The sequence below is a fragment of the Ursus americanus genome, chromosome 33 (assembly GCF_024610735.1).
Source record: "Ursus americanus isolate L20-20 chromosome 33, mUrsAme1.1.p, whole genome shotgun sequence".
Taxonomy (NCBI): domain Eukaryota; kingdom Metazoa; phylum Chordata; class Mammalia; order Carnivora; family Ursidae; genus Ursus; species Ursus americanus.
Genome location: NC_142159.1, coordinates 12,831,360 through 12,854,910, shown reverse-complemented (window position 1 = coordinate 12,854,910; position 23,551 = coordinate 12,831,360). Strand labels below are relative to the sequence as shown.

Here is a 23,551-nt window from a genome sequence, read left to right as displayed (position 1 = left end):
GTCATCATCAGCGGTTCACTGTGTCCGCCAGCACAGCGGGGTCTCCTGGGAGGGCCTGTCCCCACGTGACTGCTCCAGCAGTGTGGGGCATCTGAATCACTAAAGAACTATCAGGAAGGGCGGATTCCAACTCCCCAGTGGTGACCTCCAGGGTCTGCGCCATCCAGTTCATGCTGTGTCACTGCCATGCACTCACCTCCTTCTCAGGGAATCCACATCATAGAGAAGAGCAGCTATTTTTTGTGACCACAGAATAGCAAGCGGACTACTGGCAAAGCCCTGCCCTATTTCTGTTAGCAACAGTAATCATACCCACCATTGTCCTGAGAGCTGTGAGCGTTCGCTCTGTCCGTGACTCCACAGTAACCTAGTGAAGTGGGTACTTTTATCATCCCCAATGAACAGGTAAGGAAACTAGGCATAGCAAAGGTAAGCAACCTGCCCAAGGCCACACAGCTGCATAACAGAGCGTGGAGTCAAATCCAGTCTGGCTCTAGAGCTCTGTTACTTGAGAAGATAGATGGTTGGTAGAAGCCATCAGACCTTCCTGAAGTTTTCTGTCCAGGTTGCGGATTCCTCCGGAGGTCTTCCTTCTGTGGTCTCATGTTTGAAGAAGGGAACGGTCGTTAACTGGATGAAGAAAGGAATATTTTACCCATGATAAAGGCCAATGAGCAGAGAGCTTCTGTTGCTTAGGAATGGATGGTATCTACTTAGGTCCTCCTCTCAGATACAGAGGAAGGTTTGGTACGTTCATCAAAGCTAGTGCTCCATCACCAAAGTCACAGGAAAGAGACCACCGTGGTGACGAGCCGTCAGAGCACCGATAGCCTGGCCCACGCCATTCTCCTGACTCACAGGGAAGCCTGGGGCTGGATACAAAGTTCAAGCTGAACCTGGCCTTCCCTAATCTTTCGTACTTCATCAATGGGGAGACCAGGAGAGGGGAAGTGAAGATTCAACTGGACATCCTGAAGAGCAGAGTCGTGGGTTTCCTTGTGCATGAATGTACGATCCTGATCTTGACCGCTGAAGCCTGGGTACTTCGAAGAGCAATCTGGATGACCGACCCTGTTTCCCTTGTGCCTGGGGAAATTCACAGTTTTCTGGGAAGAACTCACCTGCGTGATTTTTCTCACCTCTGGTGTCTTGGATCAAAACAATTCTTCAGCCCCAGCACCTGGACAAACTTACAAACCTGAAATGTTTCATGTGCCATCTTGAGTCCTTGGATCGGGTCATGCCCGCCTGGAACCGGACTGCCTCTTCAAGATGCCCACGAGCAGCACAGCGCTCGGCAGGGCAGGAGAGGACGTGCTCAGTGGGACAGAGTTCTCTGCTTTTCTCCTTTTGTCTGCTCGCTCCACGGGTTTGGTCCATCTGCCCTTTCCTCCAGGGGGCCTTGCAATCTGCTCCTCTGTCTTCTCTGCTCTTTTCAATAAACAACCAACCTTCAGGCTAAAGAGAAAAGGCCATCGCTGCTGCTGGGGGACTGTCAAGATCTGGGATCTCATTAGACGTAGGGGCCCTGCCTGCCACCTGATCAGCTTCACTGTTACGGTGACAACTAAGCGTGATAGTGTGGTTGTAGGTCTCATTCCCCTCCTAAAGTAGTAAACTCTTTCCTAGGTGTTCAGAGGCTGGTGATTGGCCACCAACCTGTTTGAACACGGCCTCTGCTTTGGGCACACATTTTCTGTAAAGGCACAGACACACATCCACATCTTTTTTTCAACTAGCCATGGAAGAAAAAAGAAGTTTCTAGAACCAGAATGACTACTGATGACTAAGGACGTGTTGTCCCAAGCAAAGATGGAAATAGTAGCCTTGCTGTGCTCCCAGCCAGGTCAGGGGCTGACACTCCTGTGTGAGGCTATGGCCCCGACAGCCTGTGCTCAGCAGTGCTGAGTGCTCAGGGGCCATCTCCACAGCTGGTCCACAGCTCACTCCGGTACCCAGCTCCTCCCATCCCCCTTCTTATTTTCCCTCTTTTTTTTTTTTTCTTTTCTTTTTCTTTTTTTTTTTTTTTTTTTTAATTTGGTGACACTCGCCTGTAGTAAAATGTACAGATCTTAAGTGTACAATTTGGTGAGTTTTGACAGTCTCTACCCATGTAGTCAACACTCCAGTCAAAAATCTTTTCATCCCCATCCTAGTACCAGTTTGTAGTTTGTTACCATCAAAAATGATTTTTCATCGGTTTCACTACGTTTCTTGTACATGGTGTAGAGGATATTATAGATTTGGGGGGGAGATCCTGGCCCCCTGAGAACTTATGTTCCAATAAGTCAGACTATGTATCTGTAAATATATGAACCATTAAAACCTAAAAATCAATACTGAACAGGTCATATTCCATATTTTCTTGATTTTTAATTCAGTTTCATGCCTCTTTCTGATCTGGAACAGTGTCGAAGGCAACATGAATGCTGTGGGCCAACAGTTGTAGAAGGTTTTCACATTTTCTGTGTGTTCAGCTCCCCTCTGGCACTTCTGAATTTGACAAGTACTCACATGGTCAGAGTTTTCAATCCACCCAGGAGCTCGGGGCTTTCTTCCTGGTAGTAGGCAGTGATGTTGAGGAGAACCAAAGGCACTTGCCTTTCCCCAGGTGGAAATGGAGGCCTCATCTCTGACATCCGCAAACCTGCTGGAGAGATGGAATTTTCTGTTTCAGATTTACAGACAGATAGAGAACATGAAAAATCTTTTGCCGTAGGACTCCAAAGATAATTTCACAGCTGAAAGGATTGAAGCATTGCTGCTTCTCGACAGGGAAATTGTTCTTAACATACAGACGTGGTGGGCTCCTCAGGCTTTTTTGTCCAAGGCAAGGGGTGCAACAAAATCATTTTCATAGTTTATTCCTCGGTGAAATCAATAAGCCTCGCCTTCGCTGCTTTGGGATGGGGAACAGAGGATAGGGCGGTGGTGTTTCCAGAAAGGTCGAGAAATTTTCACCTAGCTGCCACCCTCACCTCCCTGAAACCAACCTTCCCATGAGACCTTTTCTACTCTTCTCTCCTCATGACTTTAGTTGGCTTGTTACCCAGCTGCGAAGTACTTTTCTGGAATTCCCAAGCAAAGCTGTTGGTTACATGTCGTCTTTACATATTTTAGATGCAAGGTATCTGTAGTCCTTTTTACTGCTGACTAAATACATGGGCGATTTCAGCATACGAACGCAGCTTCTGGTCTATATTTTGTGGAAAACTAATGTAACGGGGAAAGCCTTAGGGATTAATTTTTAGGCAGAATTAAGTGTCTTATTCCTATAGATGTACCGCCCTAGGGGATACTAAGAGACCACCAGAAAAAGAGAGTGGTCCATGGCAATTTGGATCGTCTGGGATCTTCCTTTTCTTGTCAGAGGCAAATGTGCAAGCATCACTCCTTAACAGGCTGGTGTTCATTTTAATATCATTCAAGAATTCAGAAACATATAAAAGTGAGTTATTTCTAAAACAATTTTAAGGAGAAAAGTAATAATTTTGTTAATGAAATACGTTTCTTGCCAGTTATTTTCAGTGCATGTGGATAGATTATGACCGCTCTGCAGTCGTCGGAACCCCTGTTGTGCTCACCCCGGCTTGTCAGGGGCAGCCTGCAGAACCCACCCGATGGTCCCCGTGGGTTCACACAAGGGCAGAGATACCAGCCAAGGGCTCTCACGTTGTTCCTCAAGGAAACAGTGATCCTTTTGCCTCCACATTAATTCTTTGTGTTCTCTACCGCGCCTCGCGGCAAGAAGTCGCACGTTTCTCAAACCGTATTATGCTCCGTGAAAGTGGGAAAGAAAGAGATCTCGCAAAACTTAGAAGCTTACTGATTGGCTTTTGCATGGCTTCGTTTTTATATAATTCTTTTTTTTTTTAAGATTTTTTATTTATTTATTCGACAGAGATAGAGACAGCCAGCGAGAGAGGGAACACAGCAGGGGGAGTGGGAGAGGAAGAAGCAGGCTCATAGCAGAGGAGCCTGATGTGGGGCTCGATCCCATAACGCCGGGATCACGCCCTGAGCCAAAGGCAGACGCTTAACCGCTGTGCCACCCAGGCGCCCCCGTTTTTATATAATTCTTAATCCATTCACAGATATTTGAATTTAGAAGCAAGAGACCCATGGAACCCATGGCTATCACCTGCTTGTTACACTCAGTTACAGTATATTTCTCGAGTGAGAAAAAAATGTTTTGAAAGGAAATAAGATGTAATTAGCAAGTAGATGTTTCATTTTCTAGATAGTGTGTTATTGTAACTACAAAAAATTCACCGTCGTGGGAATTAGGAATAAATACACGGTCCTTTTACCCTCAGCAAGGGAAACTGTAATGTACAGAATGACAAAATACTAATATAAACCACGCTTAATTCGTTCTTCCCTACTTTCCATTTCCACTGCCTTCAGTATTGATATTTCTTTTCTTTCTTTCCTTTTTTAATTAAGTATTCTCCACGCCCAGTGTGGAGCCTAGCACAGGGCTTGAACTCATGACCCTGAGATCATGACCTGAGCAGAGATCAAGAGTCGGATGCTTAGGTGACCGAGCCATCCAGGTGCCCCTCAGTGTTGACATTTCTTCACTATCTCACGTGGGAATTTTAGTACTCATTTAGTATCAAAATGTGAGCATCTGCCAAGAATTAAATGAAGTGTAATTTCATAAAATCTCAATTCTCATTTTTTTAAAAAGTGACAAAGCCAACAACCATCTTTGAAATGGACGCTGAGGAAACTCTGAAATGTGCCTGGAAGTGTTAACAATTATTAGTATTTAATATATTTACCTGTGCACATTTATTTTTAAGAACCGATGTGCTATGTAAGAGTCCTTACTATATCTATAAATGTATTTGTCCATATTACTTTAATATGTAGAGATAATATAGTCAATAAGAACAGACTTGATCTTGAAAGTTCACCTTCCTTTGAAGCAGCTTAGGATACGTTGGAAGCCCAGCACTTAGCATAAAGGTCTGACATGCAGTTGGTCGCTTAACATGTATTTTTTAAAATGAATGAGCAAAATTAATATAATTTTTGAGCAGGTGATGTTTTCCGAATTATAAGGGATATTTGAACGTTAGAAGAATATATATTTGATCACAAATCATTTTATATTTTGTCAAACCGGAGAAATATTGCAAAGTGGTAGGAAAAGGTTCAAACTGAGAGAAGTTAACAAATGATTTTTACCTCAGTACCAACAGATAGTTGAAGGATCTTCACAGAAGTCAAAAACAAAGCTAATTTAGAGGTTCCTTTATTATGTTACCATTGGCAAGCCTAAGGAGTATTTCTTAAGGTATTGAGAATTTTCTCAGGTCGGTTTTGTTACGTTTCATTTATTGAACTCTTGCATTAAAGTGACGAGTAAAGAGAATTTAATGTTACTATTCTGGTAATTGAAGTTAGCTTTTTTCGTTAGTCCAATTTATTAACAAATGGGAATAGGACCGTTTTTTCTCCTCAGCCTCAGAATGACTCCCTCTTTCCTGCTCTATTTCATCCCAGAACATTTAGGATGTATACACACACACACATAATTTTACTTTTTACTAAAAAATGCCATTGTTGTGGAATGACAGACTCCCAAATGAACCTTGAGAAGATTTCATTGTTTTGCGTTTGTAAAAGCCGGACCGTGGCTGTAGGATATTATGCCCTTTAGGGAAGGTGCTCAATGCACATTAGCATCTTTCATAGAAATTTTATCCAGAGGGGATAAATAGAAAAAAAAGAGAAAAACAAATTGAAAAGAAGGTAAAAAAGGAGAGAATATGAACATAGAAAATCTGAGAAAAGTAGATAAAATAAGATGGTAGACATCTAAAAATATCAGTAATCACAACCATGGAATAAATCCTCCGATTAAAAGCCAATGGCATCAAAAAGGCACATTTATATAAAATATCCCACCGAAGCTAGATCTCAGGGAACTCTGCCATCCCAGGCAGAGCCGGGATAGACAATTCTAGAAAATACAATCTAGAAAATACTCTCTACATTAGATAGAGTGATAGAAAAATGGTAGTGGTTGCTGGTGGGGAGGGGGCGTCTCATACATAAACATCGTTTGTGCTGAGCAAAGACTTAAATGTGAAAGGTAAAACCGTAATACTTTGAGAAAGCAACCTAGGAGAACATCAGTATGATCTCAGAGTATGGAAGGATTTCTTAAGGCACAGAAAACACAGAAGGAAGAAAGTGATAAATTCAGTAATGTTCAGATTTAAAACCTCTATTTCTAAAACAAAAAAAAAAACCCAAAAGAAACCACCCACAATGAAAAAAGCTGGGAAGAAATATCTAATGGCCATTTAATTGACAAAGAATTAGCATCCCTGTGGAACTTCCATGACTCAATACAAAATGACAACCCAGTATAAAAATGGGCAAAAGATACAGACAGGTATGTCACATTTAGGGGAGTCCCAAATGGCCAACAAGCATGAAAAGAGGCTCAACCTCCGGGCACCTGGGTGACTTGGCCAGTTAAGTGTCTGCCTTTGGCTTGGGTCGTGATCCTAGGGTCTTGGGATCAAGTCCCACGTTGGGCTCCCTGCTCACCGGGGAGTCTGCTTCTCCCTCTCCCTCTGCCCCTTCCCCTGCTCCATCTCTCTCTCTCTCTCTCGTTCTCTCTCTCTCAAATAAATGAAATCTTAAAAAAAAAAAAAGAGGCTCAACTTCATTATTCAGAGAAATATGAGCGGTAGCCAAACTTAGAACCCATTTCATAGTCTCTGCCTCCCGTTGACAAAAAGTCTGTATCAAGTGTTGGCAAAGACATGAAGCAACAAGAACGTGTATCTGCTGGTAGGGAGTAAACTGGTACCAACACTTTGGGAAGCTATTGGGCGTTATCTCCTAACGTTAAAGATGTGCCAGCTCTGAGGCCCAGGGATTCCACATACAGGTATGTCCAGTCAGAGAAAATCGTGCATTTGGGCACCAGGAGATGTGCACGGGGGGTTCATAGCACGGCTGGAGCCGACAACACGAGGCAGTCCGGACCCCAGGGGCGTTAGATCAGCCACGGTACGGCTCACAGTGGGACGGTCTGTAGAGCAGGAAAGAATGACAGCTACAAGGAAGAATCCTAGGAACAAAACGTAAGGAAAAAAGCTTACGAAGTTACAGAAGAATACATGCAATGTGATTAAGTCCTTAGGGATACAAATGAATGTAAAACTCTAAAAAGCAAGGGAATAATAAGCCCAAAATCCAGACATGGTTACCTTGAAGGAGGAAAGGGATGGGAGGGGAAAAACAAGTCTGGCACACTGGGGACTTCAACACGGTACAATGTTCTTGTTCTGTGATTGGGCGTGTTTGTATCTTTGTTTCTACCTTACATTTATTTCACAATACTTTACATTTATTCATTTTATAATTTGAACCTATACGATATTTAATGACGTTAATTACTTTTAAAGTAAGTGCAAATTGCAGAATTTAGCACATGACGGCAGGATCCCTGGTCTTGTACGCCTCGTCGATCATGAGTTCCATCCCCTTACTTACGTTCAGTGATTTAAATTTCCTTTGGCTAAAGGTTTTCTTTCTTCCCCCACCCCCCACCTCCCACCTCCCCTGCCCTGCCGCTCCTCAATTTTTAGGAGAGATTTGAAGCACTTTTCACTGTCTATGACGACCAAGTGACGTTTCAGTTGCTTAAAAGCTTTAGAAGAGTCAGAATAAATTTCAGCAAACCCGAAGCAGCCGCGAGAGCACGCATAGAGCTCAACGACACGGACTTCAACGGGAAAAAGCTGAAGCTGTATTTTGCACAGGTACTCGCGATGCTGTTCTCTCAGCCTCTTTGCCTCCATCCCGAAATGCTATCATCCTCTATTTTCTTGATGAGTATATATCAGAAGTCTTTGAAATAAGCCATCCCAATCAGATATTAAGCATATTTGCCCTCCTCAACTTTGTTTTGCTTATGCTAAGCATTAAAGGACTTCATCTTTCTGGCAGCTTTTCTCAACTGGGGTGCCATAAGGATTAAGCCCTAACACCTTAGGATGGGGTAACTGGGTGATGGGCGTTCAGGAGGGCACGTGATCTGATGACACTGCGTATTCTGCGCAACTGATGAATCATTCAACACTACATCAAAAACTGATGTACTGTGTGTTGGCTAATTGAATTTAAATTAAAAAAAAAAAAAAAGATCAGTGAATTGACTTTTCTCCTGTGCGTCTGGAATGGCACTCGGGATGTGACATCCTTGGGAGAATTGAGAAAGTAGTCACTGAAGTCGTTTCTGTGTTTTGGGGTTCAGGAGACACCCCCCCCCCATTGAGAACAGCTGCCAGCCTGGGGCTGATCAGGGACGCACGCGGTCCCGCGGAAAGGCTGGCCCAGGCTTTGCTGTTGAGGAGGAGCCTGGGGGTTACCAGGAATCCGCTATACTTGTTATTCTGATCCTGCCCGGGTAGCACCCGTCTCCTCAGAAGAATTGATGACATAAAGGCATTAGACCGCTACTCATTTATTAAGTGCACGGTTTTATTTTCAACAAAGCATTATGGTCTTAGCTTTCAAATTAAAAAAAAAAAGAGGTTTGCTTATTGGCTCATGCTCCAAATGTAAATAGAAGTTGTCTGGATGTTTCTTGGTGGAGCTGCTCGCAACGGAGACGACGTAACCGCATCTGTTCTAAAACTGCAATTCAGAAAAATAGGTAAATAAAATTGGAATGCAGGTTTATTGCCATTTATTGTTTGTTCGTCTCCTTATCGGTTCCTGTTTTCGTTCGGGTGTCGTGTATTGGGCACGCGGGGCTCGCGGGCTCTGTGCCGTGCACCGTGTCCTGGGCGGTGAACCACACAGGCCCAGCCCCCGCCGCTGGGAGATGCAGGCTGCCGAGGGAAACTCTTGCGTTTTCTCCAAAGACGTGCAACAGTTAGCCTAACGATGAAAATGAAGAAACAGCCCCTCACATGCTGGTTTTGAGCATCTCCTTGCCCGCAGGTACAGATGTCCGGTGAAACACGGGACAAGTCATATTTACTGCCGCCCCAGCCGGTCAAGCAGTTCCTCATCTCCCCTCCCGCATCGCCGCCGGTGGGGTGGAAGCAGGGGGAAGACGCAATGCCTGTTATAAACTATGACTTACTCTGTGCGGTTTCCAAACTGGGACCAGGTAACAAACGCTTACCTTTCCTGTTTTTTTCCCCAAGAAACTTTTGTATTAAAGACCGTATTCGGCGATTTGCCTTCTAGCCAACCAGCGGCAGCGTGATCAGAGTGGAGGACAAAGTCACGCAAACCTGGCTTCCAACTCTAGTGTTTGCTAACTTCATGATCTTTTTTTTTTTTTTAAAGATTTTATTTTTTTAAGTCATCGCTACACCCAGTGTGGGGCTCGAACCCACAACCCTGAGACCAAGAGTCACACGCAGCACAGACTGAGCCAGCCAGGTGCCCTGCTAACTTTGCGATCTTGAGCAAGTTACTTAGTTTCAGTTTCTGAGCCCGTTTTCTCATCTAAAATATCGATCATAGTAGCTACCTTTCGGTGTGGTTTATAAGGATTAAATGATATATTCATGATACTCAATAAATGTAACTGCCATTTCAACGGCTACACATCCTTCTAGTACGTAACCCGCCGTTAGTGAACATTACCTTCTCCCCCGTCCCATCAAGGTACCAGACAGACTTCTACGTTGAATACTTATTTCAAGGAATTAATGGCAATACTATATTATTCCTTCCAAATTCTTCTCTTACAGTTATTGTTCATTTCTTCTTTTTCTTTTTGATTTCTCTCATCCCTTTAAAATAATCTAGGAATTCAGTGCCCGGCTGGTTCAGACTAGTTGTTCACCTGCAATAACCATATGTCTCTTAGAAAGGGATGCAAGAGGCATTCTGCGGGGAGCTGGCTTGGCGGTGTTTTTAGACATTAGAGCAATGTCATGGATGTGTGAGGTCCTGTAATGGAGATTGCTGCCTGGAACCCCACAGGTGTCTCCAGAGGGAAAACTGGAACCATTCCGAAGTGAAGCGGGTTCACTCCTACCGTCCCTAGAACAGTCATTAGCCTTTCCATTTAACTCCCGACCTCAGGGCTCCTCACCAGCTAACTTCTTCAAAGGGCAAAACTGTATAAGAACCTTAAAGGCCAAAGCAAGGTAAAGTGCTCTGATGTAGGATTTAAAAGCCAATAATCAGCACTTAAAATATGAGTAGAACAGAGTTTCAGGAGACAAACTCCTCTTTCTGCCGCTTACCTCCCTAGGAGAGAAATACGAGCTCCACGCAGGAACTGAGTCGACGCCAAGCGTGGTGGTTCATGTCTGCGAAAGCGAAACCGAAGAGGAAGAAGAAACAAAGAACCCCAAACAGAAAATTACCCAGACGAGGCGCCCCGAACCTCCAGCCGCAGCACTGAGTGAACCCCAGACCTTCGATGGGGAGCTGTGAGGCCTCTGGGTGCGGTGCGAGGCAGCTGCCCCCGGGGCTCCGCACGGGAGGTCCGCGCCCTTTCCGGGGCGCTCCTGCTCGCCGTGCGTGGAGGTGAGGCTGGGTGCAGCCACGCACACCCACGCTGCGCACCTGGCGGTGGAGAGTAGCCCCTGATTTGACCTGTTCAGAATTTTAACAGATAGTCTGAACAGCACTTTAAACGAAAGGATCAGCCCCCAACATGTTGCAACTCTTGACCGTTTTTAAGCAGTGGCAGATTAGGAAATCTGTCAGATTCCTGGCTCCCTCCAGCAGTGTTCATTTCCCTGATTCCCTATAGCATGGGGTCCCCCCAAAACTAGAGCTGTAGTCCCCAAGTGCAGTACCATTTTTATGAACTCAAAAATAGTCTCACGATTGTAATAATCTAATGTGGGTATTCGGTTACGGCATAATGGCTTCCAGCTAATCGATCTGTTGACCAAAGGTGGTTCTTCAACATACATGAAATTTTATGCACAAGAAGAGATCCGAAATCTAGAATAATTCATCGAGGGTCATTTTCCTCGAGTTGTTTTTTTCTTCAGCTTTGGGGAGGAAATGCCAAATTCACTTTGGCCGTTGGACTCAGGTGGCACAAATCTGTGTGCGTGTTACTCTCTTCCCTGTTACTCTTGCTTGAGAGAGGACAGTGCCGCACGGACCACTGTCCCTGATGCGTCGTCCCCCCCAGAGAACTGCTACTTCGGAAGCGGGGCCTGCTGCCGGTAAGTCCGACTGATCATGACCTCAGGGGGGCGCTGCGTCTGGTCTGTGACCGCGTGCTAGCCCGCCCGTAGCATCCCCAACTGTTCTCAGCCCCGGTTGAGTTTTTTCATGTTGTACCTGTTGTGTGTGTCATTCAGAGACTGTCAGTCAGAAAAGGTAATGATAAGATGTTCCGAAGACCATTTTTTTAATTGTCTATTTAAACATCTTCCAGTTTGCTCTGAAAGAAAAGGCACACATATTCTTTTTCTATGAATCAGGGAAAGCTGGGGGAAATCGAGATCATTCCATCCGTCAGACTTTGGTTTTAGTGCGATATTTTACCCTGGCCGACAGCTGGCGTTTCCCCTAGAACAGAGCTGTTTCTGGCTTGTTTCAGGACTGGGTAGTTGAAACTCCTAAAGCAGAAATAAGCGCCTTTTTTCCTTTCCGTGGTCTGTTCAGACTTGGCGGCCCCTTTATAGAAAAGGCTCATAACGAAGAAAACTTGGCTTTGCTCAAGTTTGCTTGGTTCCGCTGCCGTCTGTTCACGGTGCCGTGTTCTGTGTGTCACGTGTCTGGAGCTCCCTGGTGCGCGTGCAAAGGGGCTGCACACCGGACCTTGGACTGATAAATGATAAACCAGTGCGGCCGCCACCGCCCAGAAAGAAGAATGCAGAAATTCATGGTGTCTGTACACGTTTGGTAACACGTTTCGTGGTTTAGAGGTTCTTATTATGGTAGAATTTATTTTTGAGGACTTAAACCCTATTGCCAAAAAAAAAAAGGTTTTCTGTTTTTCCTTGCACTCAAATACTCAGAGATGATAAGCTCTCCTGTTTATGTACGTCCACCCCTGCTCAGCCTCAATATAAATTCGGTTGAAATTCGTGATTCCGTAAGCAGCTTATGACCTTCAGATCGTCATTTGGCAATTTAACAGCCTCTTCGTAAATTTGCTGTGCACTCTCAGTTCACCGTTTTGCCAGTGTTTGATCTGATCTGGTTGCAGTAACTTGTCATTTGCAGAATGGACCCTGTAAGTCAGGAAATGTATGTATTTTCAACAGTTGCGAATTTTTAAATTTCCTTTTAGGTAATATTTATTCACTATAATTTTCTAAGTGATCAGAATCCATGATGTTTTATTGTTTGGGTGGGCTTTCCTGGTCTTCCTTCCAATTAAAGAATAGTCTATCCCTAACTCACATAACCTGTTTTTAAAGTCAAACAACGCAAATTACCTGCACATTTCTTTTTCTCTGTATTTATTTTTTTGAGAGTATTGAATAAATTGGAGAAAAACTTAAACCAAAATAAATACATATTAAATAATTACATAGTAAATACAAAATACATATTATTTAATATATATGTATATTAAACTTTTCTGAATGGAGAACATTAATATTTTCATTCTTTCTAGTATAATATTCCCATAAGGTGAACTCTTAAGAGAAGAAGTACTAAATACCCATTAACTTTTAAATATGGTGAAATCAACCAGGATCTCAACAAGTATTATGGTCTGTGTCCTTTCTTGGCTATTTCATATCCAGCTCATATAACCATCTTGTAAGAGATGAGTCTCGTGTACTTTTTTAAAGTTCCTTTTACTAAGGTTAGCTACGTTTTTCTTTTTGGAAATTGAGTTATTACTTAGACTTAACTCATACTGTAGTAGCCATGTTCACTTTAGAAATCATAACTTCATCTTGGGAATCAGATTCTTTAGAGCATTGTGAGGAAAGAAGATGATAGTTTGTGTTAGGAAAAAAGCATTTGGGAAGGATAGGAAAATCCTAACACTTAATAAGGATAATCAACAGAGAGCACAGTGCAGTGGTGCATTGGCTCCTATGTTCTAGGTTCTTCCGACGTACCCACCTGATGAAACTGGAAATAAACCCATTTAAAAAGTACGCTCATGTAGCATCAACTAGTTGAAGGTGCTAGGAGACAGAATCAGTAAAAACAGTCCCCTTGCCTTGGGAGCTGAACATCAGGAGGAGAGCAAATGTATCTTCTTACGTTTTGCTCCTTCACGCTTTCTCACTAAACCTGGCCACAGAATTGAGAGCCCAGGAAGTTTTACGTTCAACATAAAGGCTTACATAGAACCTGGTGTGTTCGAGTCAGCTGCCGGGAGACAGGGCGGGAACAGCAGCATCCTTCTAGAAAACGGTCCTTTTGTTTCCCACTCATAGTAACTCCATGTCTTCAAAATGTTGTGATAGAAAGTAAACAGATTAGAATTCCTCAGAATCTCAGTTACAGTGCCAAAGGCGACTTTGGAAATGACGTCATCTACCCGTGGGACACAGATGAGAAAAAGAGAGACGACACATCTCATTTCGAAGGCTACGGGGACTAGATTGGCATTCCCAACTCCCACGCTAAGCTTTTTCTCCTTTCTTCTTGCATCGGCCTCTCAGAAGCTGTGAATCTCTGTCATAAGAAAATAGACAAAAAAGGGGAAAAGGATCTTGTCTCCCCTGATGGGACACAGTGAATAAGAGACAGCTGATGAAGGCAGTGACTTAGTCATGTCATGAATGAAACTGATGTTCCGTGTTCTGTGTTTTTGTCATCATTGTACTGTTGGGTTGGAATCGACTTCAATAACGATATTTTGGTAGCCAGAAAAAGTGCTGACATTTTATGTGGACTTTCCTAGATTTTAGTAGTAATGAGATTAAATCATAAACAGTCATACTTGAGATCCGAGTGTAACAAAGGATTTGGAAATAGTTTGCGGTGGAATGACGCTCACTCGGTGCTCGTAAAATGGAGCGCTGGTAAAGACTGAAGAACGACCCGTGCTTCGTGTTTTTATATAGGCTCTTTTACAGACCGTAGCTTTATTCTTGAAAGGGAAGATCTCAAATGAAATTAAGCGGTGGAAAATGTATGAAATTCTCTGGTGCATCCAAGTTCCCTGTCCACTCTCTTTTCTTTGGAGTCATAGACTTTCCTACCTATCACGCAGGTGAACTTGGTCAGCCTTCCTTTGCCCACTCACTGAGCTTCTTTTCTCCACACTTGCTTTTATATCCTCCTGTACAAGAGAAAACAAATATAAATGTAACAATATAGAGGAACAAAAGATGAGGGAATTAGTTGCCTCCTAGCTGGGGAGGGAAGTCCATTGGTATGGAAGCTCACTTTTTAAAAAGTTCAATTAACTTAAAGAATAAGGTTTATGAACCTTGTTCAACAATTTAGTAAATACTCAATTGTTTTATAGCCTCCCGTAGGGTATGGGCCCGCCAGACCACTTCATTGGAATGCCATTGTTGTCTCTGCCCAGGAATCAGGGGAAAATGTTATTAATTTGAAGAGTGTTGTTATTATTACCAAATACACAAGCCACAAAGCAACAGAAAATTGTAACAACTGCTAGGTTTTACTGACCAAAAAAAGAGTATAAAAATGGTCATGTTCAAAATAGAAGTTTCCAGCCAAGGTTAAGAAGAACCAACATTGGGCTGGGTTAAAGTGTCTCCGTCCATTTAAACAGAAGTGTAAGGACCTTTTACTAAATTAGGCATGTGTGGTCTATCTTGTGAACTGTGTTTCCTTTTGAAGCAGAACCATGTCCTGCAGACTCCAGAGTTCCTGCATAGCTTTGACTGAATGTTCCTCCTTGTCATATGGAAGATCTCTACCTATGCAGAGAAGACATGTTTTTCCATATGGTTTTCGATGTAGTCCGCAGTCTTCCTGACCCACACTAGGGACTGAGGAGAGCTCCAGGTGGCTAGGCCCAAGGCGGGGGCCCCGGAGGGGAGCCGTCTACGTTCTGCTGTATCGTGCATGTCCTCCAACTTGAAGAGAAGTTGTTCGCTCATTTCACTTCTGTCTTCGTTGAAACCAGGAGGTGAATTTATAATTTTATCTGCACATATTTGCGATCTCGTGTTATATTCTGGGGAACATTACTTTTCTGGTACTATAAGTTGTAGTGAATATTCATTGTACTTCGAAAACCTGGTCAGTAATTTGTGTATGTGTGTCCGTATTTTAGTGTGCCTGATGTGACAGCCGCAGTTTGTATAGCTCGTTCCTTGTCAACTTTGGCTCTCCTGTATTTTTAGGACATTTAAATGCTCCTTGTCCTCTCAAAGTGACAAAAGCAGAATGTAATTTTTTTGGAATCCTGTGATTACTTGTAACAAGTTTTGTTTTTAAAGCTAATAAAAATAAAAGTAGGGGTTTTTAAAAAAATCAGTCCGTTGAATTGAGTTCTTTGTAGTGTTTTCAATATGTATCATTTACATTTAGGTCATAGCACAAAAAAGACAGAAAAGTGAAATGCGATGTTTGTTCCTTTAACTAGATCCCAGGTGAACGTTAATACACGGAGCTGCGCCAGAGCTCGAGGTGCTGACTCACCGCCAACCCTGGAAATAACCACAGTGGTTTGAGTTCTTTATCAAGAGAAGTTTTTACCCTGCTTTATCCTCGGTTAAAAATGATTCATTCCAAGTAAAGGCTTATTTTCTGTCTTGGTTTAAAAAAAAAAAATCTCCAAATCCAAATATCGAAGCTAAAGAGGCCTGTAAAGGTTATCTAGTGCAGTGATTTTTTAAAAATATATACTTATTTTTAAGCCATAGAACTCTATTCTTTGTTCAGTGAAATCTTACTTAAAGTTTAATGTACTTTACCAACAAAAAGGTGAGCAGCTGCTCCCTTTGAAGGGGGTGAGGGAGAAGTGGGGACCCAAAGGGTATCCTCCAACCGCCAGCCCCTGTGAGAGCTCAGCAACACAGTTCCAAACACCAGTCTATCCAGCGGCCTCCCCGTCCCCACGCGCGCCTTTACCAGTAGTTGACCCAGGAGGCATCGCCCAATTCACACACATGGATAGTAGCTTCCCCGGGGACTAGAAACATAGTTTGCTGTCTCCGTCCCAGGTGGACCCTGCTCCACTACTCTGTTAAACTGAAATCTTTAAGTTTTCAGGAGAAAAGTGTTAGGATTCAAAGGTTCTTAGAATTGTCAGCGTTTTGTTTGTTTCAGTAACACACGCAGAGTAACCAGGGGCATTTCTCCTTTAACGGATGCTTTTGCCAGCTGTGCTCCTTGGCGCCGCCTCCAGGGGGAGCTGGGCTCCCAGGTCACCTGCTTCAAGGCCAGTTGGCATTCCTCCTGCAGAATGGTCTTGGCTTGAGATTGCACTTGAGCTAAGGATTCCTGGGCTGAAACAGCAAGTTGTAGAACCACTGCACATAACCTGAGGATAAAAGGAGTTTTTAAATGCAGAATAGAAAAATACAAGCATAAAGGTTTAAGTAATTTGCCTCATTAAAATAGACCGACTTCAAAGTTGAATTCAACAGTGTATGTGTCAGAGTCCCATTATCACCAAGACTACATGTTAAACTAGATAGCAGGAGTGAGCAGATATTCCCCTGCCTTCTCTGAACACATCACCGTAGGGTTCGGATCCAGAGGGAGAAAGGTTTAAAATTCGTGTACACATGGGCAACGTCTCAAATCTTGCCGGACTTCCCCCAGTCTTCGGAGACATAGAAGGTGTAAATAAAAGTAAATTGTACATTAGGTATTTAGATAGTAATGTTATTTGGGAAAAGCTTGTGGTCGAAATGTTTGGAAAAGTTGAACAAACTGTATTGCAGTTCTCCTAGGACCTTAATTTGTGCATTCTGCATTTCCAAAAGGATATGCTGTGTTTATCAACTCTAATTAGCTATGGAACCCTTTTGCCCAGAAGCATTTCATTGCATTGATGCTTGAGGAACATTTAGAAAAACATTCTACTAAAATCTTGGGGCCTGATTAAAGGGTAGGTCTGTGAATTAAAATTTCTTTTTTTTTTTTTTTAAAGATTTTATTTATTTATTTGACAGAGAGAGACAGCCAGCGCGAGAGGGAACACAAGCAGGGGGAGTGGGAGAGGAAGAAGGAGACTCCCAGTAGAGGAACCTGATGTGGGGCTCGAACCCAGAACGCTGGGATCACGCCCTGAGCCGAAGGCAGATGCTTAACCGCTGCGCTACCCAGGCGCCCCTAAAATTTCTTTATTAATTTCTCTAAGCAAGCGAACTATGAGATTGGGCATCAGAAGGATCCTTCCTGATTTAATGAATGGGACAACCAAGTTGATAAAACTATTAGAATCTATAAAAGCTCAACAGAGCTGCCAACTACAAGAACACCTTAGAAAAATCCGTGCCATTTCCTTATACCATCAATGACCAAAATATCAGAAGCAATAAGCTAACACTCCTAATTGCAACAAAATATCAGCATAAACAAACTTTCAAACTCGAATAAGGACTTGGATGATTTAAGTACATGCTTTCAAACGGGATAACTTCGTATTTTAGGAATGTCAAAGTTTTTCCAAATTATAAATGCATTGGAATCTCTGTCAATATTCCAGCTATATTTTTTATACTACACTTATCAAACTTACTCTAAAACTTGGATGGAAGAATAAAGAAACAAGTAGTTAAGAAAAACGTAAAAAGATAAAAGATGGAGGACTTGTCCTGCCAAATACTAAGACAGCCTACAAACTCACATGAGTTTAATGCAAGGAAAGTCAAAGCTTCTTAAAGAGTAGAGACCTCCTGTGTCTACATGAGAAAATTAATGTACAATAGAGAGCCAACATAAATAAATAGAGAAAGGCTACACTGTCTAATTGGTGGTGTTGGGAAAATGGGCTTAGTAGATGTAGGTCAATAAAACTTCGGTTCCCCGTCAGACACAGCGCACAGACATGGACCCTACGATGGGTTAAAGACTGGAATACGAAATGTAAAACTATTGAGTTAATAAAATGGTTTGTAGGAAAATGCCTTTGTGACCTAAAGGAAGGGAAAGACTCGATAAAACTTTAAAAAGCATAAGCTATATGGTTACATCACAATGAACAATTTAGAGTCCATGAAGAATGCCATGGACAATGCTGACAGACAACAGGGAGAAGATATTTTGCAATCTTAATATGGGATAAATAACTATAATATATGAGGTAGTTTGGCAAAGCCAAAGGAAAAGCAGCCCAATAAGAAAATGGGCTTAAGGATACGAACAGCAATTGAAAGAAAAGTAAAGTGAGCCTGCAAGAAACGTTCAAACCCAGTAATCTGGTAAGTGTAATTAACGCAACAAGATGCCACTTTATACCTATTAGAGTCTCAAAAACGTAAAAAGCGAATAATGCCCAGTATAGCCAAAGGGTGGGGGATATAGGGCTCCTGATGTAACACAGGTGGGAGTGTAGACTGGTTTGGTAACTGTCTGGCCGTACTTAATCATATCAGTGAGAACGAAATCTCTGACCCAGCCGCTCTGCTCCTGGAGCATATAAATATCCCAAGGATATCCCAAAGGCATTCTCAGACAGGTCGGTCAGGAGACACAATGAGCATGTTTACTGCACCATTATTTACAGAAGCAAGCTGGTGTCCCCTCCTGGGAAATTGACACTACGGAGAACTATACGACAGAGCCGCCATATACCCAGCTACATGGATGGACCTTAAAAGTAGACCCGAGTGACAGAAGTCATCAGTGAGAGGTGTGTGAGATGTGTGTAACGCTGTGTTACATAAAATACATAGACAGTAGTACATGGTGCAAGAATATACAAATAAAAAGATAGACATTAAACACATACATACATACGTAAGAGGCATCTTCTATGGCCCAACGATGATGTGCTGTGAGCTGAGAAGTCTGATTTGCTATTAGACTTTATATAATCTTTCTATAGTCATTAAAAAACTACTAATACCTCATTCTCTTTCCTCCCTTGAGTCTACATTAAGGTGAGTTTAAAATTGTGTGTTATTTTTCTCTCTTATTGCTCTAGAAGAAAACATTTCGCTGTGATTTATTTAGGTGAAATCCAGAGTTTACTGGAGATGTTTATGCATTTTCAGATAAATATTTCAGAAAAATACCAGGTACCACCTGTTCTGTTGCTGGATGTGTGTCTATGAGTGCGTCCTCCAAGTCGTGCAGGTTCTTTCTTAAATGTACTCCCGTGTGGAGCGGAAGAAATGCACCCGTCCCGCACCCTGCCTTGGGCCACAAATTGGGGCATTACATGTGGTTCAACTCTAGATTCACCATCTCCTCTTGCTTCAGAGAAGTAATCAAGCTAATTCTTGGCCTAGTGCTATCCTCCTTCGATGTGTTTTTGCATAATTGAGATCTTTCATGGAAAAGTATACAATCTTCTGTCCTAGGAGATCTTACCAGGCCTCTTGGCCCCAAAGGAGGCAATCAGACCAAAAATGATTTCTCAGCGGTTGCCTGAGTGAATCCTGTGAATGAAAGGTCTTTGAGGAACAAATTTACTCATTTTCTATTACTCATGTCCTTGATACCTTTGGTCATTGCCCAGACTATTCATTAGAAATTTCTGGCAACTGTTGGAAAGTCTGGAACTTTTCCTTTGCACATGAGAGGCAGCCCCTGGGTGTTGATCTCCCTGTGCCACCTTCCTCCAATGTCAAAGACTTGGCTGCTTTTTTGTTCTGGGGTTTACGTATCAGGCACCCAGAAGATTAGGTGGAAATGACCCAGTCACCCAAGGGTGCTGAAGGGCACAGAACTGTAGCTGGGGCCTGTTCCCAGGATGGGCAGGTTATGGGATTGTGTGGGTAGCATCTTATCCTTCTCTCTGTCCCTCCGTACAGGGTGAACTGAATTCATCACAGAGTGGGGGAGCCCTGTCCACGGCAGCCTGCACGGTTCAGGTAATAGTCTCTGCTTCTGTGGCATTTGTACCATTCACGGGGCTCATTGACTCCATTATGGGGAAAGGCCGGGACTTGGGGTCAAGCCAAGTTTGGGCATCTTGATGCTGACCAGCCATGCTTGCCAAGCGCTTCCTTACTTCTTGTGTCATTTATTCTTTTTTTTAATCCCCCCCCCCCGTTTTATTGAGAAATAATTGACATGGGTCATTTTTTCTTAACAGTTAACCTGTGAGGCAGGTCCTGTCCTCAGCTGGTCCCAGGAAAACCACATCTTCCAAGACTCAGCCTCCAGTGAAAATTCTTTTAGTGAGTTTGGTTTGTATTTTCTACTTCTAGACTACATTTCTTTTTTATAGCCAAAATATAATCAGGAAATATGTAATGAGGAAATATCTTGCTCTCCCTGAAGCAAGACTCGAGTTGGGGAGATTGTCTTTCATCCTGTTTAGGTTCCATGAATCCCCACGGTGGCTCCGGAGTCAGCCAGCTAGGAAAGACCCGCTGATGGCATCAGGCTGATACTAAAGCTGAAAAGAACAACAGGGTGTCGATGTTTGGAGGACATTCTTATCCAGGAAAAAAGACATTTGTACTTTGGTCCTGGTTATGGGTAACTTCAGATAATGCTGTTTTGCTTACAGCTCAGGCCCTTCTACAGGATGACCACCCTTTAAAAACATTTTCTTAAGAGATGAGGATTCCAGTAATAAAGAGCAAAACACGAAAAGTACAATAAAGCTAGCTTTAGATTATAAAATATATATTGTAGTATTTTGTTGATTTAAAAAAAAAGGCATACTTGCACAAAGAGGAAAGATTGGAAGGCTATACATGGAAATATTTTTTTGAGATTTACTTATTTATCTTTAGAAAGAGAGAGAGCAAGCAAGCATGTGGCGGGGAGGGCCAGAGGGAGAGGGAGAGAGAATCTCAAGCAGATCTGAGCTGAGTGTGGAGCCCCACGCGGGGCTTGATCTCACAACCCTGAGATGATGACCTGAGCCAAAACCAAGAGTCCAACATTCGACCGATGTGCCACCCAGCCGCCTCACATTGAAATATTTTTAATAGTTCTATCTGAATAAGAGAATTATGGATAATCTTCATCTGCTTTTGGTTTATATCTATTTTTTAGAGTGGACATGTAAGATTTTTTATAGGCGGTAATAATAGGGGAAGCAGGAAGTGGTATGAGGATGTCTGGGAACTGTACTTTCTGCTTATTTTTCTGTAAACCTAAAGCTACTCTAAAAAACAAAGTCTGTTACTTGTTTCAAAGCTGTTCAGATAACAGCCTCATGACCTACCGCCTTTAAAGGTCAGTGCTGAATTTGATGCATGAGTTTTAGTAAAGGAACCTAGGAAGAGGAAAGTAATTGTTTTATTCTGTTTAGGCTGTTATAACAAAATACTATAGACAGGGTACTTATCAAGAGCAGGCATTGATTTCTCACAGTTCTGGAGGCTGGAAGTCCAAAATCGAGGTCCCAGCGCAACTGCTAACTTCCTAGTTCACAGATGGTCAGCCATCTTTCTGCTATCTCCTCACATGGTGGAAGGGACTAGGTAGCTCCATGGGGCCTCTTTTATAAGGACACTAATCCCATTCTTGAGGCCCTTACCCTCATGACCTAATCACCCCAAAGGCCCCACCTCTTAATACCATCATGTTGGGCATTAGGATTTCAACAGACGAGTTGGGGTGGAGGGGGTCACAAATATTCAATCTATAGAAGTAACTAAGTCTGTGAGTGATGGTAAAATATCTGTTTATAGGTCAGGTTCCCCCACAGAATACATGCTCAGGGGCAGAGTGGATGCTTTGTCATGTGTTGAGAAGACACACAATAGATGCTTGTTGTATAAATGAATGAACGCTGAGCGCCAAGAACAGAGTAAGGCATTTACTCAAAGACACTCGGCCACATGCATCCTCTCTCTTCTCCCTTATGTTTCCTTACAAGTTGGGTGACTTTTCCTAACAAATATACAAATATGTGTTTAAAGTCATTGCAAGGGAAAAAAGTACATAAAGTCATTCCGAGAATCGGAGAACAAGTGGGGGGAAGATAAACATACAGAAAAGTGCGCATATGCAGTCCTTTTAAAACCAAAATACAGAAATTTGCTTTTGAAGTTAGTGATATAAATCCGACTCTTGTCCAAAAAAGTAACTGTAAGGAAGGAATTAAGTCACATGCATTTTGTTCTGACTCTAAGTTGAAGTTGTGAATAAAAAGACAAATAATCCAAATTAAAAATGGGCAAAGGAGCTGGTGATAGTTTCCTAGGGTGGATAGAACCAATTACCACAAACTAGGTGGCTTAACACAACAGAAATGTATTCTTTCACCCTTCTAGAGGCCAGAAGTCTGAAATCAAGGCATCAGCAAGGTTGGTGCCTACGGGGGGCTCTGAGGAAGAACCTGTCCCATGCCCCTCTCCCAGCTTCTGGCGGACGCTGGCAATCCTTGGCTTGTAGAACATCGTTGCAATCTCTCTCTCTCTCTCTTTTTTTTTTAAGATTTTATTTATTTATTTGTCAGAGAGAGACAGCCAGCGAGAGAGGGAACATAAGCAGGGGGAGTGGGAGAGGAAGAAGCAGGCTCCCAGCGGAGGAGCCTGACATGGGGCTCGATCCCAGGACCCTGGGATCACGCCCTGAGCTGAAGGCAGACGCTTAACGACTGCGCCACCCAGGCGCCCCCAATCTCTCTCTCTCTTTGTGTAGCATTCTCTCTGTGTGTGTCTGTGTCCAAATTTCCCTCTTCTTAGAAAGACACGGTCAGATTGGATTCAGGGTCCCCCCACCAACCCAGTATGACCTCTCATTAACTTAATTACACCTGCAAAGACCCTATTTCACATACAGGCCACATACACAAGTTCCAAGTGGACATGAATTTTGAGGAGACATTATTCAACCCATCAAAGAGCTGAGTAGACATTTCTCCAAAAAAGAAAAACAAATAGCCTATGAGAACATGAAAAGATACTCACCATCATCAGTCATCAGGGAAAGGTAAATCACAACCACAATGAGTTACCATTCCGTACCCACTAAAATGACTAAAATAAAAGAGATATCGGTGAACTACTGGTATGAATGTAGAATGGTGTTGCTGCTTTGGAATACCGTGGGCAGTTCCTCAAAAAGTTACACATAGAGTTACCACATGCCCTAATAATTCTGCTCCTGGGTATATGTATCCAAGAGAATTAAAAACATATGACCACACAAACACTTGTACATTTATGTTCATGGCAGCATTATAGATAATAACCAAAAAGTGGGGACATCCTACATCCATCAGTCGGTGAATGAATAAACAAAATGTGGTATATCCATACAATGGAGTACTTTCAGTCACAAATGGGAATGAAGAATTCATGGATGAACCTTGAGAACACGCTAAGTAAGAAGCCAGACACAAAAGACCGCATGTTGTATGATTCCATTTATAAGAAATGTCCGGAATAGGCAAGCCTGTAAGACAGAAAGTAGATTAGCGGTTGTCAAAGGCTGGGGGGTAAGGGTGGGGAGAGTGGGAAATGACTACTCATGGATACAGGGGTTTTTTTTAGAAGTGATGAAAAAGTTCTGGAATTTGATACTGATGATGGTTTTGCAATCTTGT

At 42.8% G+C, this 23,551-nt stretch overlaps 1 protein-coding gene across 1 annotated transcript in view; it reads left to right on the top strand.

The window, feature by feature from the left end:
• The window catches only part of RCAN3 (regulator of calcineurin 3), a 29,289-nt gene extending 17,322 nt beyond the window's left edge, over window positions 1–11,967 (top strand). Inside the window, exons 3-5 of the mRNA XM_045782305.2 lie at window positions 7,620–7,793; window positions 8,980–9,151; window positions 10,253–11,967. Of these exons, the coding sequence (XP_045638261.1) occupies window positions 7,620–7,793; window positions 8,980–9,151; window positions 10,253–10,437 (531 nt within the window). The 3' untranslated portion in view covers window positions 10,438–11,967. The remainder of the gene's footprint in view (window positions 1–7,619; window positions 7,794–8,979; window positions 9,152–10,252) is intronic.
• The last annotated feature ends 11,584 nt before the right edge of the window (window positions 11,968–23,551 follow it).